At 37.5% G+C, this 15,421-nt stretch overlaps 3 protein-coding genes across 5 annotated transcripts; 2 read left to right on the top strand and 1 right to left on the bottom strand.

Annotated features, from left to right (window-relative positions):
• The first annotated feature begins 138 nt into the window (after positions 1–138).
• nostrin (nitric oxide synthase trafficking) lies at positions 139–7,593 on the top strand. Of its 2 annotated transcripts, none has more exons than XM_040028168.1 (16): positions 139–1,397; positions 1,487–1,572; positions 1,677–1,760; positions 1,958–2,020; positions 2,124–2,205; positions 2,287–2,349; positions 3,058–3,156; positions 3,274–3,399; positions 4,203–4,301; positions 4,395–4,520; positions 4,980–5,088; positions 5,174–5,262; positions 5,389–5,514; positions 6,527–6,785; positions 6,885–6,977; positions 7,069–7,593. In XM_040028168.1, the coding sequence occupies exons 1-16, from the start codon at positions 1,302–1,304 to the stop codon at positions 7,203–7,205; spliced, it is 1,737 nt and encodes a 578-aa protein (XP_039884102.1). In that variant the 5' UTR covers positions 139–1,301; the 3' UTR covers positions 7,206–7,593. The 2 variants fall into 2 exon arrangements, with proteins under 2 accessions (XP_039884102.1, XP_039884100.1); XM_040028166.1 differs by having other exon boundaries at positions 6,882–6,977.
• Positions 7,328–11,997, bottom strand: spc25 (SPC25 component of NDC80 kinetochore complex). The gene is made up of 7 exons (XM_040028171.1): positions 11,880–11,997; positions 10,268–10,435; positions 9,809–9,874; positions 9,482–9,628; positions 9,254–9,379; positions 8,462–8,560; positions 7,328–8,179 (listed from the first exon to the last, which is right to left on the bottom strand). The coding sequence occupies exons 2-7, from the start codon at positions 10,413–10,415 to the stop codon at positions 8,055–8,057; spliced, it is 711 nt and encodes a 236-aa protein (XP_039884105.1). The 5' UTR covers positions 10,416–10,435; positions 11,880–11,997; the 3' UTR covers positions 7,328–8,054.
• Positions 11,879–14,556, top strand: LOC120731244 (glucose-6-phosphatase 2-like). Of its 2 annotated transcripts, XM_040028170.1 has the most exons (6): positions 11,879–12,169; positions 12,889–12,957; positions 13,036–13,145; positions 13,221–13,332; positions 13,405–13,526; positions 13,617–14,556. In XM_040028170.1, the coding sequence occupies exons 1-6, from the start codon at positions 12,114–12,116 to the stop codon at positions 14,129–14,131; spliced, it is 984 nt and encodes a 327-aa protein (XP_039884104.1). In that variant the 5' UTR covers positions 11,879–12,113; the 3' UTR covers positions 14,132–14,556. The 2 variants fall into 2 exon arrangements, with proteins under 2 accessions (XP_039884104.1, XP_039884103.1); XM_040028169.1 differs by lacking the exon at positions 11,879–12,169 and having other exon boundaries at positions 12,176–12,957.
• Positions 14,557–15,421: the final 865 nt, after the last annotated feature.

The raw sequence follows: 15,421 nt of genomic DNA, 5'->3' as shown, positions 1-15,421 counted from the left end.
TGCTCAGTGTTAGTCTTTGTTAATCTTCAAAACTGACTAGGTTACTTTTAAACATATAACACTGTCAAAAGTGTTAATTTAACACTGGAGATTTTGCTGTGTAGGTAAGTATTTAAGTAAAGTTTATTTACAGAGTGCTTTTCACAGACACAAAGTGGTTTCCAACACAAAAAGTAAAAACTAGGAAATGGGGAAAAGAAAAGCAGTAAGCAAAACCAAAAGAAAACAAGAGAAGCATTCATAGTAAAGCAGATAGTAACTGAAAGACAAATAAGTAATACCTGGCCTTGAAGAATACCAAGAAACAGGATGACAGAGGCAGAGGAAACCAGAAAGGAATAAAAAGAGAAGCACAGCCAAACGAACCCATTTAACACAAAACATAGAGTGAAAAAAATCCAGGACGAGGACGATATCTAATACCCCAGAATCCTAATAATTAAAAATAATGCAGTCTAAATAGGTTTTACATTAAACAACTAATACTCCATTAGCAATTTCAAAGTCAAATGAAACTTTGTCATCTCTGCTATATACAGTACAGTATATAGAGAGACCAGACGACAAGGCTCCAGTTCCATTCAGTGCAAAAGACAATAAATATAATAAGAGAAATAAATATACAGTTCAAGACTAAGGTAATAGGATCAATAACAATTTACAATTTACAATTTGAATGATTTTAAGTGACCAGTGTAGCAGCTTGTAATCATGAGCAGGAGAGACAACTGATGGGTCTGACTTGGCTCAGTTCAGTTTTGTGGGATGCCAGCTGGTTGTGTGTTTGGATCACTTATGCAGGCCAAACTTACCAGATTTAATTTGCTGTTCAACCTTCAAAGGAAGGTGTGTTTCATACCAAGTAGCCAAAAAAAGTAGAAACTGCTAATTACTAACATTTTAAACTGTTATTACCAAATAGACATGAAATAAAACCACACAAGTCCTTATAGAATAATTATTACCAAAACATCACAACCTAACAACCTAAAAGTATTAACTTTACTTACTTTCTTTAACTTTCTCTAAAGGGTTTTTTAGGGAACTCAGCTGGTTTAATTAGCTTGAACATTATATAAAGTAGTTATATTTGGTCGTATCCTTTTATTTATTTATGTTTGCTAAAAGCGTGGACAGACCTTTTTGTGGTGTTTATATATTCCCCCGTCCTGAATCGGTTGCACATAAACCTGCTGCCTTCCAGCTTGAGTTTAAGCTTGCAGCTTCTTCCGTTTTTTTTTTCCACCCCTCTCATTGGAATTTTCCTTTGGCGCAATGCATAAAGCTCAGGTGGTTTGCGCATGAGTAATTTTGGGAGGAGGGTGGTCAAAGTTCCAGGTACAAAGTCAACAAACAGCCACAGTCTTAAGATGAAGGAACCTACCACCACCTGCTCTGTGAGTATATATTTTTGACTGATCGCACAACTTCCACATTCAAATCAAATGTGTCAGGTACTCACGGTGTATTATTGATCACTTTTCAGTATCACCAGCTCTATCAAAATGCGAAACAATATTCAAAAAATGGGGAATACTTCTGCAAAGAGCTCATGTCCGTTTTCCAGCAAAGGTACGCTGACTGTGGTTAGAAAACACCTGAGTCGCTTTAGGAGTTACTGTTTGACCCAGTTTTATTTCTTCTTCTTCCTTGCTGCAATCTTTTTCCTGTTCCAGGGCAGAGTTGGAGCTTACTTACTCCAAAGGCCTACAAAAACTCGCGGGCAAACTCATCAGGGCCTCCAAAGGAATGTCAGACAAGTAAGGGTGACACTGTCTTTTGTCAGTTTTGTGTTTAACATGACCTCTTCCTGGGACTGATTGCCATGCGCTGTACAGGAATAATAGTGTGATGAGCAATAACATGCAGCCACCAAGTTAGATGTGATCAAAACACAGGCAGGTGTCAGGCTAATTAGCCCACAGCTCTAACCTTTTCATGCTGGCTCCCCACTCAGTTCCACCCACAGTGCCTGGTGTCATGTGTCAGATGAGATGTACTCAAGAGCAGACGCCCACAGGTAGTTTTCAACCTGAGTTCAGCTCGAGTCTGCGCCAGTCGAATGATTAAACAAATGTTATCTTGAGCTGGAGTTTAAATGCAGATTTATGTCTTCATTTCAGATCAGTAGGAAATGCATTTCAGCAGGAAGCAATTCTGGAAATACGACAAGTCTTAGACGAGCATAATAAGAGGAAGAGGCCTGTATGTAATTCAGTCTTTCCTTTTATCAAAATCTCTCTGCTACAGTTTCCAGTGATAGCACAATATGCCACTCTTTTCTAGCTTGACAGTGCCATTGAAAGAACCGGAAAGCTTGTTACTGCTAACTGGAGTGAGCAACTGAAGGTAAGGGCGTGTTGTAAACATATACAGGGACAGAAATTGGCTTTGGTGGAGCTGCTGAATCATAAATCCATAAAATGACTGTATCTGCAAAAATATGTTGACATGTACAGTCAGAGAATTGCTATAATGTGGATACCTGCAAGAATGCATTAGAATGTATGCAGAACTCACAGGTCTGATATAAGCTTTAATAATATATGTGTTTGAACAGTTGCATGCCATTAAAAGGAGGGTCATGCTGAGGAATCATGATACTTTACGATTTGGTTTGATGGCACATTATAAAGTCTGGAATTGTGACCAACCATAACCATTCCATAAATGGGTAGATTCATCATTAGTCACTGTGATGTTTGGCCTTATGAACCATAATGATCATGCATAAAATGACTCTGTTGTGACCGTTTCCAGGAACTGTTTGACTGCAATGCAAATCTGATATAAAGCTTTTTTTTTAACACGTGACGCATTCGTTGAAAATGTTTTGAAAAATAACAAAATAAAATAATAAAATAAAATAATAAAGTGTTTTTGTAGCTATGAGTGTAAAATTTCATATCTACAAAAATAAACTCACAAGAAGCCAAGATAAATGATTTATCTTTCAAATTCAGTCTATTCCCTTTGACACACAACATCACAAAGTAGTTGTAATGTTATTTAAAGTTCATAATAATATATTCATTTGATTTCTTCTTTCTAAACTAGATCAAAAAGAAATTAATTGGACTAACAAGAGAACACGAGGATCTGTTCAACTTTGTTGAAAACAACAAACACATCTCCACTGAGAAAGAAAAACAGAAGGTACAGAATGTGTCATACTGTTTTCATCACTGCAGTCTTTTTCACCACGGGGGGGATACTTACTGGAAAAAGCTGTCAGCATGGTTGCTAAAGTTTTCTCTCTGTTCTTGACTCCAGATGCTTAACAGGCTGACTAAGTCAGCAGAGATGCAGGCGCGGGTGGATGAGGAGTACTTTAATATCAACATGGAGGGTCATCAGATGAGACTCAAGTGGGAAAACACATTGAAAAACTGCTACCAGGTGGAGAAAATAGTTTCCTACTTGTCATTTTGTGGGCATTTAGCTGTTCCTCTTATTAAGAGTGGCTCTTTATGAGATAACGGGGCTCAGTGACGTAGTCAAGAGTTTTTCATTAGTGTGAAAGATTTCACTTCTGATTGGTTCCAGGAAACTCTGAAAGCACAGCTTATCTCCCAGGACAGTATGTTCTGTATTTTGAGCACAAAAACCAGACGTGAATCCAGTTGAGAACCTCTGGGAAATTATGTATTGATGCCTAAATGCTGGGGATCTTCCAGGACACCATCCACAGTCATAAGCATTACTGAGCCACATTGTGACTCCGGTTGGATCGGCCTGTAATATTAGGTTTTAACTTTGCCAGTTGGTGTAATCTTCAAGGATGGTTGATGATTATGAGTTCTACTAACCGTGGTTATGTCATTTTGTTCTCAGTGAATTATGCAACATACATTTCAGTAGCGATTTTTTTAGCTTACATTTCTTTCATCAAAATCCACTCTGTGCAGCAGTAGACATTGAATGTATTTTCAGAGATTCCCACATTTATTTAGTGTACACGTTGTTTAATAAGGACACAGTACCAGAACTTGAGGCTGCTGGCTTAAGCCTGTGATCTTTCTTTTACTCTGCACATGGTCTTTCCACACATTATGACCTGAATCACTTGGTGCATTTATTGAATTTATGGGTTAGATGGCAATCATCTAACTCAAGTGCATATATTTGCTGTTATGTGCTCCATGGTTTAAATGGCCAGGAGATTATCTAAACAAGGACTTTCTCACTTTCTGCTCTTTCAGATCATACAGGAGCTGGAGAAGCAACGGATTGAACTTCTAGGCAACATCCTAAAAAGATATAACCTCCAAATGTACAGCTTTGGACAGACCCTCAAACATGTGAGACATCCTGACCACCATCGTCCAGTACACGTTGAATCACTGGTATATTAAGGATATTATATCACCTATGCATACTTGTGCTACCTCTAGGGCCAAACACAGATAGAACAGGCGGTCCAAAGGGTGGACACTGATAAAGACATACAAGCCCTGGTGGAAGAGAACAGAAACACCACTGAAGATCACAAAGTCGAGTTTTTGATGGCTGATTATTTCGTAAGTCTTTGGTGTCTGAGAATCTGCTGTTGCATTTCAAACCGAAGTATTTTTTTCTGCAGGCGGTCATCTCTGCAGGGGGCATCTTTTTATGTTAGTGTGTGCGTGTTGCAGATAAAAAAGTTACTGGTAGGGCCTGACAGAAATCCTGTACCGTGATCTACTCTATATTTACTGTTACATAAATATAGCTATACATATATACAACATATACGTTTTTTAAAGATGTGGCTTCTATGGGAATATGATGGTAACCTCAATGAGATTTTTCTGATTTAATAAAATGTAGTTACTGTATAGGGACATGTACGATTGGGGTGCAACATGCAGCATGTCTGAAAAGTTTTCGGGAGGAATTCAAAGTTAACATGCTACTTTTAATCCCTGTAGATTTAACCATCGATGGTAGATTTAAAAAAATGTTTCTGATTTAATAAGTGACCAGGTATCTATGCTCAGGAGGAAGACAGCAAATCATTCATGGACAAAGACAGAAGAAGAGAGGCAATCAAGCTTAAACTTCAGCGCCTCGACGAGAATATTACGAAAACAAAGAAAGACTGTGAAGGCAAGCTGTGTTACGCAACTTTTAAAATAAGAAGTAAAATCATTTGCTGTTTTTCTGTCATTCTAATTCTTACAATGTGTCGCAGGAATTGAAAAACTTATGAAAACATACTCTGAAAATCCATCTTTTTCCAACCAAAAGAACCTTGAGGAAACCGAGCAGCAGCTTGATGAGGTAAATAGTGGACAGTAATGCCAGAGTGGATGTGGATTTATACTGCTGTGTGCTGTTTGATGTTTTCTTCAAACAGACCATGAATCCAAGGTTCCCAATTGCTCACTAATGTCAACTCATGTATAGAATACTCTAAAACTGGATCTCCTGGAGGCTACTCATTACAAACTCTCTACATCGCTGTCTAAATTAGAAGGGAAACCAAAGTCCCATCACCGGTTCAGCAACAGTATTCTGAAATGGAAGGACAAGGTAAGATTTCCATTATGCAGCCGCCTTTTGTTGGCACAGAGGATTTGTAGCTAAAATGTGACTGGACTGAATCCTCAGCTTAATAGGAACAGACTTGATAGAGGGTTAACTTTAATCTCTTACTCTGCATACCCCATACATATCTATCAGTAACATATTTAAAGCAGATTAACTGGAACTATAGTGGAATATTGGTTTTACTGGACAGATGGTGCAAGTAAGAAACAGGATCTTTTTGATTTTCCCAGAAATAAAAGCACAGTGTGCACAAGATTCTTCCCAGTATCTGCTACCTTGCATCTTCAGTACTCCTTCACCCTTCCTGTCATTCACACACATGTATTCTGTTTTGCTTCTACAGGCTTTCATTCCTCTCCTTCAATACTTCCACCTGCTAGCTTGTTGATTACAGTTATTTTACACTTAATATTTAGCATCAACTGGTGAATCAGGTTGCTGGGGCAGGTGATTTGCTGGGGCAACAGGCCTGTCGTAGCTGGTAGTTTGGTATCGCATCAATAAATATACTTATGTTTGGTTCACATGTATTGCCAAAATGTTTTTACTTGAGATAAAATATTTGCCTGTTTTTTTCTGAATGAACAAGATTATTTTTATTCTATATTATTAGAGATCCTGTCCTTTCCTGTATCTCGTGAGTCACTGCATAAACAGCACGAATGCATTTCTGATGAATCATCTTACATTCAAAATCGGCTCATAACATTACCACCTGCAGTACATAAAGACACAAACTGTCTCGATGCAAAACAAATTACAGCTAAATTACACTAAATTGGTAGGTAGGACAGTTTGCTTGCAGGAAAATGAGCAAATGAGAACTTCTCTTGTTATTTCAAGTTATCTTATTAAATTGGAAAAACACCAGAAATAAAAAGACTGGAATATCAAAAAGGCGAATTTTTTATTTTATATTACATCGTTGTACAGTTCTGTGTTTACGCTTCTGTAAAGACAAATGCTGTAGTTGAAACCCTTTCTTCTGTTCAAGGACTGTGAACATAGTCTAGTTCAGCTGGCTCGTCCAGTCAGACTCAGGAGGACACCCTTCAGATCCCGGCAGTCACTGAGAGCTTCCATCATTTACAAAGGACCACCTCTGTTTGTGGCACAGCAGTCTGTGGATCCTTCAAAAAATGCCACTGACCAGGTCAGTTCTACAAGCCCAACACAGGAAAGTCAAACTGCAGAGAGTGGCAGCACTGTTAATGGAGTCTTGGAGCCTCACACGGAAGAGGACAAAGGACAAGGTAATTCATTTACAGAGCACAGATACAACTGTTTGTTTAAAATTACAACATCTGGAAATTCAGGAAATTAAAGCACTAAAAACAGTTATTTTTTAGCAGATAAAACAACCCCAGAGTTGTGCAGTATAGGAAAATGCAAGGCCATTTACAACTTCACCCCTGAGCACGACGATGAACTGGCTCTGAACGAAGGTAAGTGACACTAAACCTGAGTTTACTAAAAACGTTTGCGTTTCTTAAAAGCAAAGATTTAAAGTTTAACTGAAAAAATCATGTTTCACAGGAGATTTACTAGATATTTATTCCAAGGAAGAAAACGGCTGGTGGTTTGGCATGTTGAACGGGCAGATGGGCCATTTCCCATCAACCTATGTTGAAGAGCTACCTCAGTTAAGCAGCATTAAATCATCTGATGCCTGACCGACCCTGAATCAAATTCTAACCACAGCGATGCCAAACATTCATTAGAAACTTAGTCTGAAAGGAACAATATCTGTGTATGCACCGATTTTAATTTGGTTAATTATTCAACATTTGTCACATTCAGTTCTTGTATATTTATGAAGTGAGATGTACATTCAGCATCTTAACACTGCCTCCTGGGTATTTTGTAATGCTCCTAGGATTAAAGTTGAACATAACACTAATATCAAATAACAAGTTTTTTCATAATTTATATTACACTCGATACAAGGTCGACTAACACGAGGCTTTAATAAAGAAGTGCTTTATTACATCATTGATGTCTGTAGCACGTGTAAAAAAAGAGATTTGTAACAAACAAATAAAATAAAACTGTTTACATCAATGTTTAAGTGGTCAGTTCCTTATTATTCAGGATTAAAAGGTAAGCAGTTGTCCAAATGTCAATTCACTCGCTGGGCCCACATCCTCATTTTAGGTTTGACAGCATTATCGTAGATAAAGGTGAACGGCTTGGACATTCATTGAGCTGCGGTTTGAGCAAGGCCTCGAAGGGGACTGGCGTGGTCCCGCTCCTGAAATTCATATACTTATCTCCAACAAGAACTCGTCTGAAATGATGCCAAAAAAAGAAACTTAATCTTTTTAATAAGAAGAATTCACACGTGTTAGCTACTGAGTACAAAAGAGTATTTGAAATTCAAATCTAAGAGTCCTGAAGTTGACTTTTTATTTAAAGATTTGTAATCCTCCACTGATTACTCCATTGAATCCACCGTGCTTTCTTTAGTCCAAATTGCAGGGAGAATGTCACTGCGTGCTTTTCATCCTTCCCTGCGTTCAATTTTAGCGACGCGTCTGAGAGATAAACTCCTTCCTCACATTTGCCAGGAATGCTGGTAAATTATTGGTCTCCTGAAGTCGCTTTTCCAAGGCTGGCAAACACTTGAGCACGGGGTCACTGGAGACAACTGTAAAACAGAAAAAAAAACAATGACTGATTACAGTGGATGCAATAAAAGAGTGAGCCACAAAATATCAGGTTAAGTGTTCCAATGTTTCTCTCTGGTCTTATTTGAACCAATTTTACGAACACATTAAATATCAGTGTGTTTTTTTGGTCTTCCTATAGCTTTTTAAATAATAATAAAAAGCTCATATCTATATTTGTGAATCTGTTTGAAATTAATACACAGAAATACTATTACATTACACAGGGTTGTGGGAAAAAAAAGTAGAGGTATTTAACTTACTCTGGTATGATCCGCTTTCATTAATCCCCATCGTGATGACATAGGCGCTGTCTGGATCGGAGGGGTTGATGTTTCGAAAAACAAACTGCAACTTTTCACCTTTAAAAGTTCAAAACAAAGTTCTTGAGTCGTATCAGAAGCGGCGTGTGTCACAAGGTGAAATCGCAACAACCAGCTGACCATCATTAAGTTGCACAACACTTTTTCAGTAACAGTACACATCTCCAGAGTTTCTTCACGGTCTGATTATATTCACTCTGAGCTGTACATGTCTTTATCGTTAATGATGATACATACAAGCATAAATATCAATCAGTTCACCATGGTAACAGGAATATGCAGAGCAGAGCCTTCATTTTAATCCACCGAAGGTAAAAAATATTACTTTATGATTATAGTCTTTCTATTCAATGCATTCAACTCAACCATCAATTAACAATTAAGCAGTTTGTAGGTCAGAATTACTCTAGTTTGGATATGTGCATGCAGACAGTTTCAGAAACATGATGAATGTGGTTCCACTGTTTTAACTAGTACTCATGTACTGAGTATTTATTCCATTCCGACAAAAAAAATCAAAATAATTATAATAATATTGATTTGTCACTTCTGAATAGCTAGAGCTTTTATCCTTATGGTTGTTTTATTTTAGAAAGTATCATAACCATATCAGTCATGATCAGCCTAAAAGGAACAGCAAGACCAAAACCTCTTGCACAAAAATCTGTTACAGATAACATAAACAAGAGTCGACAAACATATGTGTATTAAAAATGCATGGTTTTTGCATACCTTTAACCAGCTGTGTTTTGCCGAGGATTGTTCGTACCTCCAAGCCCAGATGATCCTGAAAGACGAGTCTGGCTTTTTGGAGATTCTTCAGTCTGTCTTTGTTTGCTTTGTATTGAGATTCAATCACTGAAATGTAGGCAGAAAAAATAAGCGTACTATACAATACAGTCACAGTTTAATATTTAATTTATACGTTACAGCATCAGTGTCACAATCACACAATCGTACGTTCTTTTCTCTTGGTTTGTTCTTCTTTAAGCTTCTCAATCTTCTGGATAATGTCCTCTTTCTGCATATCCTTCTCCTGAATCTCAGATATCACTTCAGATATTGCCTGTCGTTTCTCTTTTAAAGCCACTTTTTTCCGTTCGAGGTCTACGAGGCAAACATTGTGTCAGTACACAAGTTGTGTCAGTACAACTAAGTCCAGAGATAAAGTGAAGATGTGGAAGCAGTATTACAAACCACCATTTTCACATGTACACTTGAACTCAGCAGTATGACCTACATTTAAGGTACATGCTAATACTGTGTGCCTAATTTACTGAAACTCACCTTTTTTGAATGTCTGTATTGTTTCAAACAATATGTCATCATCCTTACACTTCTTTAAACACGTATCTGCAACAGAAAACATTTATTATCAGCCATATCAGACAACTCTAATCAAGTAAGAAAATGTGTATAATGTTGTAATCCACTGTGCTGGACGATACTCAGACTGTCTTAAAACACTCCAAAAACACAACTTTGGACCTAGTTGTTATTAAACCTGTAAGACTAAATGTTACTCATAATTAATATTCTTTCTTTGACATGTTTGCCTTTATTGGATAGTGAAGCAGTGAAGATAGGAAAGTGAGGAAAAAAAGGGGACAATAGGGTGTCTTAAAAACTAAAAAGTCCATGTGCAATTTCTTTTCTATTGAAATAAAGGATATTAATAATGAAAACAAGCTGAACAGATGTTTGTATATGTAGTTCAACATTAAAAATAAATTTAAAAAAACTTACCAATTGCTGACTTCACAAACTGCCTGTGGGATTGGGCCAACTCTGCCGTTGTGTCTATTATGTCTGTGTATGTCTTAAGCTCCTTGTTGTGGATCTCCTCCATTGCACTTGTAAACCTATCGCTCATGTTTGGGTCAGTGATGGACATCACGGTGCTTTGTTATGAATCTGTGGTAAAACACAAACACAAGCACAATTTTCACTGCAGAGCCAGACAACTGTAGTGGTCGGTCAACACTGGCGCAGAACAGAATACAGAAAAAGCTGCTCAGAGTAATTTATTTGTCCAGGATATGAGTGTCGCCCACAATCAAAGACATTATCACGTAATGATAAAGATGAAATAGTAATAAAAATCTATAAAGAACATTAGAAAAAGAACATCATAAATAAACAGCAACAAGTAACAAAGTTGTGAATAAGACATGAAATTAATTGCAGTTAATTGGTTTTGATTTAGCGCACAAAGCAGTCAAATAAACTTTTAATTAAATTTTTTATTTTATTGTGAGTTAACTATTTTAATGCTGAACGCGCTCTCAATGCTGCTGTTTATTTCTAACATGAAGTCTGTACATTAGAGCTCTGAAACTTGAAATGGATGGAAACGAACATTAAGGGTTACTCTGTGTGCTCAGCTCTGACACTTTCCTGTAGCCTAAAACGAAGATGAGACCTTGCTTTGTGAGCAGATTAAAATGAAATTGATCTAATCGATTGAACAGGTATTTTTGGTATTCTCTGTATTCTTTGCTCTGTTTACAAAGCTGTGTAAACAGCTTCCAGCAAGGTAAAACAGCCTTAGCAGCAGATTAAAGATCAAGTATAAAAACATTTCTTTCATCATGTATGCATATAAATCACAGAATCTGATGTACAGCTACTGCTTAACAACTTGCACACATTCCCCCAGCAGAGAATCTACACGGCTTTTAAGACATGCTGTAAATAAAAGAATCTGAGGAAATGTGGCACTTTCGGCCAAAACATTGCTTAGTAATAAACCCCTCAGGCGGCTGTGTGTAATCTAGCAGTGTATTCTTGGTAAATTGTTAATTTTATAGTTGTTAGTGCTCTAGTAAACTTTTTTTTCCCTTTGGCTTAACCAATGTACAATGACCCAGACGTTATGGAGATAAAAGCAAGATTAAAAAGTAAACAACAGTACAGAATAGGCTGTGCTGAACTGTGTTGTATTTACATTGATCTTTTAAAAGACTTATAGTTATGCACTGTGGCTGTTATTTCCAGCAAACAATGACACCAAAACATTTCAAAGCATATCAAAGAGTACAGCTGAAACCATCGTCAGGTAAAACAGTTTTAAATGTTTACTGGCATAATTAGTTATTTAATTAGTTCACAATCGACCTGTCGCTAGTAACAGCTGGCTTTATTATTTAAATACAACATTATTTGTGCATATCGGACAACCGGTGACGTAACAGCTACACCAAAACCTACTAACAACATTAGCATGCCAATGCTAACGTTAGCCGGGGGGACATTAGCGGTTAGTTCGTCATCGATTAGCTTGCAAATGAAACCAAAGGATATTTTACAAATGTGGCTTAAACTAGTCAGTCCATTAACGTTTCCGTGTAACACTCACATGTTTTGAAGAGAACTCTAGATTTACGTCTTGCTGTTGCGCAGGTCGTTATTTTCAAAAATCCGCGGTCTAAACGTAGGGGGCGGGCACTCAACGACAACCGGAAATTACGTTAATCATTCATATTATTTCCTCTGCTTTCAAATTAGCTAAACACTGTTATGTTTTTAAACCGAGAAAACATGGTTTAAAAATATTAAATAGCCCACTCCTCTTGCTAAATTTATATTTATAATGATATATATAATGTTTTCAGGATGTTTTTTGCTGAAACGATATCCCACCTTGTGGTTAGTATGTGGAAGTTCAGATGGATCCGAAATTCCGTCCAAACTATATAAAACAACATTATACTTATTTCAGTATTTGTGCTCTGATTAGAATGGGAAGATAGCTGAATGCTAACAGATGTACTCAGTGAACTCTACTGTGCCAGATGCCAGATGGGCTGTGTTTTTCTCTTGCAGCATTATAGGAAGTTCATTTTGTTGCTACGTTCACTGAGAATGAGAATATTAATGAGGCTGAAAGGATCCAGCAGGTTACGTGTAACTGTCTTTCTTCGTGTGTACAATGGCTAATATTTAACAATTGTAAAAGCAATGTTCTGTGAAAAATCTAATGTCTACATGCTCAGGGTGTAAACAGTTTTGTAACATGTCTTAAAATGCTGAGCCCTAATGGCAACATTATTTTATGTTGGGTTCAAAGCAAAGATGTTGCAGTTGTTGCCATGGCTTCATTTAATGATTTATGATACCAGGTTGATATAAAGTTCCTGAGGTAGGAAAGGGCTCAGGGTGCTTTAGCTGGCATTGAAGAAGAAGCTGTTGCAGTTGTGTACATAGATAGGGAACCACATGGATTTTGTCTACAGCTTTGGTGTGCAGGTTATACAGTACCTGCAGAACAACTACTGGCAATACCATGACTTCATTGATTTTGTGTCAGTAGTGGGTGACCCTCGTAATATTTTCTCTGTTTATTTCCCTCTCTGGTTCCATCTCAGTCACAATGTTGGCACCAAGATGATTTGGGTGGCTGTCATTGGAGACTGGTTCAACCTTATTTTTAAATGGTAAACCTACTCTTAGGTTAGCATTTGTATCTTTATTTTATGTATTTCTGAACTTTATTCTTATATTTTCTTTTGCAGGATTTTATTTGGGCACCGACCATACTGGTGGGTGCAAGAAACACCCTTCTACCACAATGATTCAAAACCACATTTGGACCAGTTTCATATAACTTGTGAAACAGGGCCAGGTTAGTATGCATGTACGAGTCAGTACTTAAAACTATTAAAGTGTAGAAAACTTTATTTAATGTTTTTCTGAACAGGCAGTCCATCTGGTCACGCCATGGGCTCATCATGCGTGTGGTATGTGATGATCACTTCTGCTTTAAATTTTGCTCGGCCTTCCCGCGCCTCATCTGTACACAGCTTTCAAAGGTGAGAGGTTATATACATCTTTACAATTAAATTATTTGTCTTGTCTTTTTTTAATATGTATTATTCCTACAGGTTTTGTCTTCTGAGGTCCTTTTTGTGGATGACTTTCTGGGTCATTCAGATAAGTGTTTGCATCTCCAGGATTTTTATTGCAACACACTTTCCACATCAAGTTATCCTCGGTGTTTTCACTGGTGTGTTCCACTCTGCTGTCAAAAAAATATCTGATATATCTGTTGTTTTGTGTTCGGACTAAAGACCTTTTTTCTTTCTTTAATGTGTAGGCATGCTGATTGCTGAGGCCTTTGATCACATCCCCTCAGTCTACAATGCAAGCTTGAAAGTTTACCTCCAAACCAACATTTTTCTTTTCTCTTTCGCTGTTTGCTTTTATCTGCTCTTTAAACTGTTGGATATCGATCCCATGTGGTCAGTCAGCAAAGCCAAGAAGTGGTGCGCTAACCCAGACTGGATCCATCTCGACACAACGCCTTTTGCCGGTCTGGTTAGAAACCTGGGAGCCTTGTTTGGGCTGGGCCTGGCAGTGAACTCTGAGATGTTCGTTCAGAGCTGCAAAGGGAAGAACGGCTGCAAAAGTATGTTTAAACTCATGTGCGTGACTGCAACGCTCACATTTCTGCAACTGTACAACTTTATTAAAATGCCCACTCACAATGAGGCTCTGTTTTATATACTGTCGTTCTGTAAAAGTGCTTCAATACCTCTCGGTGTGGTTGCTGTTATTCCTTACTGTGTTAATTTGCTCATCAGAGAGCATGAAGAGAGGAAGCTAGCTTAGACTGTGGAGCAGCTTTCAAGTTTTACAATATTACCCCCAACACTTATTGATCAAGGATATCAGCAAGGTTGAATGGTAGTGTTGGCAAACAAGTGTAAATATGTATGTGTATTATGGAGATAATCACACGAGGACTGAAACAGTGTATGTTTAAAAAAGTTGCATTTGTGGGTTTGAATAGCATGTTTTGAAATTTTCATTTGCTTGATCTGTTGCTTACCTGAGTCCATTCTATGGTGTTTGTTTTATATGTAAATCACAATAACTGTAAAGACTGTTCATTTTCTTATTAAAGAGTTTCTTTGGGACATTATACAACCCTGGAATCATTCGGGAGATGCTTTTGCCTGAAGTGTTTTCCCATTTTTTCCTTACGAATATCCATCCTTTTTAGGGTTTACGTCCGTGTTTAAGAGGTTACACACAAATTAGAGCACAAATGGTTTTTGAAAACTTCATTTTGACAGTTTACATCACAACAGCCTGAAACAAAATCAGACCTCCAGATTTTATTGTGACCTGTTAGCCCATCAGTTCTGTGTAAAAGTCAGATAGATAACAAGTAAGATCCCTTACCACTGCAGCTCAGATGAAAGAACAGGTGAAATTTTAGATTGTCAGAAATGACAGTTTATCGATATTTATATTATGTCAGAAATGTCAGTTATAAAAGTATCATTTTTAGTTTTTAAGCACTTTAAATGTATGGACATACAGCTTGCTCTGCATGCATTGAATAATCTCTTGTAGCTCTCTTCAGGAGAACTTAGATATTAATCAGCCAAAATAAGTGAAGCAGAACAGAAGCTCTGATGTAACTAGATTAGGCAGATTAGTTAAACTCCCCAGCAGAACGTATTTCCACGTTTTTCTCCACCATCCCGGGTTGCTTAGCATCCAGCGGCACCTGAGGCTGGCTCTGAATTATGTAACTGTCCTAAGTGCGTAGGCTCCTCATTAAGCCCAGCTCGAAGAAACATCTGTGTGCCTGGGTGCTTTATTATCAACTGGTACTGAGGGTGCAGCAACAGAGAACCACTCAGCAGCCTGAACTCTGTCCACTCCAGCTCCAGCATAGTTAATATAAATATTTATGAAAACTAATTTGCCTAAGAAAAGAATTTTCTTTCAATACAGCTACAATTTAAAGGAGAACTTGCTTTAGGTATAAAGACCTCTGTTATTGGTTATGTTTAAATATAAAATGAAAAAAAATTGATTTCAGCACCCATGAGCAAAATATTTCCTCCTTACAGATAAAGTACTCTTTCTGACCTCAAAAGGTCCAAA

This window comes from Simochromis diagramma, unplaced genomic scaffold (genome assembly GCF_900408965.1).
Source record: "Simochromis diagramma unplaced genomic scaffold, fSimDia1.1 OVJJ01000343.1, whole genome shotgun sequence".
In the NCBI taxonomy this organism is placed as follows: Eukaryota; Metazoa; Chordata; class Actinopteri; order Cichliformes; family Cichlidae; genus Simochromis; species Simochromis diagramma.
The sequence above is the reverse complement of the archived record's forward strand: the minus strand, read 5'-3'. Positions and strand labels throughout refer to the sequence as shown.

Bases quoted from the DNA above. Each gene is read 5' to 3' on its own strand.
- LOC120731244 (XM_040028169.1), top strand. From the start codon at position 12,740: ATGGATTTTGTCTACAGCTTTGGTGTGCAGGTTATACAGTACCTGCAG. The intron at 13,333-13,404 runs GTGAGAGGTTAT...TTATTCCTACAG, and splicing joins TCTGTACACAGCTTTCAAAG to GTTTTGTCTTCTGAGGTCCT. The intron at 13,527-13,616 runs GTGTGTTCCACT...TTTAATGTGTAG, and splicing joins TATCCTCGGTGTTTTCACTG to GCATGCTGATTGCTGAGGCC.
- nostrin (XM_040028166.1), top strand. From the start codon at position 1,302: ATGAGTAATTTTGGGAGGAGGGTGGTCAAAGTTCCAGGTACAAAGTCA. The intron at 6,786-6,881 runs GTAATTCATTTA...GTTATTTTTTAG, and splicing joins GGAAGAGGACAAAGGACAAG to CAGATAAAACAACCCCAGAG. The intron at 6,978-7,068 runs GTAAGTGACACT...CATGTTTCACAG, and splicing joins TGAACTGGCTCTGAACGAAG to GAGATTTACTAGATATTTAT.
- spc25 (XM_040028171.1), bottom strand. From the start codon at position 10,415: ATGTCCATCACTGACCCAAACATGAGCGATAGGTTTACAAGTGCAATG. The intron at 9,875-10,267 runs GTAAGTTTTTTT...TTTCTGTTGCAG, and splicing joins GTTTGTGAAGTCAGCAATTG to ATACGTGTTTAAAGAAGTGT. The intron at 9,380-9,481 runs GTACGATTGTGT...CCTACATTTCAG, and splicing joins ACAAACCAAGAGAAAAGAAC to TGATTGAATCTCAATACAAA.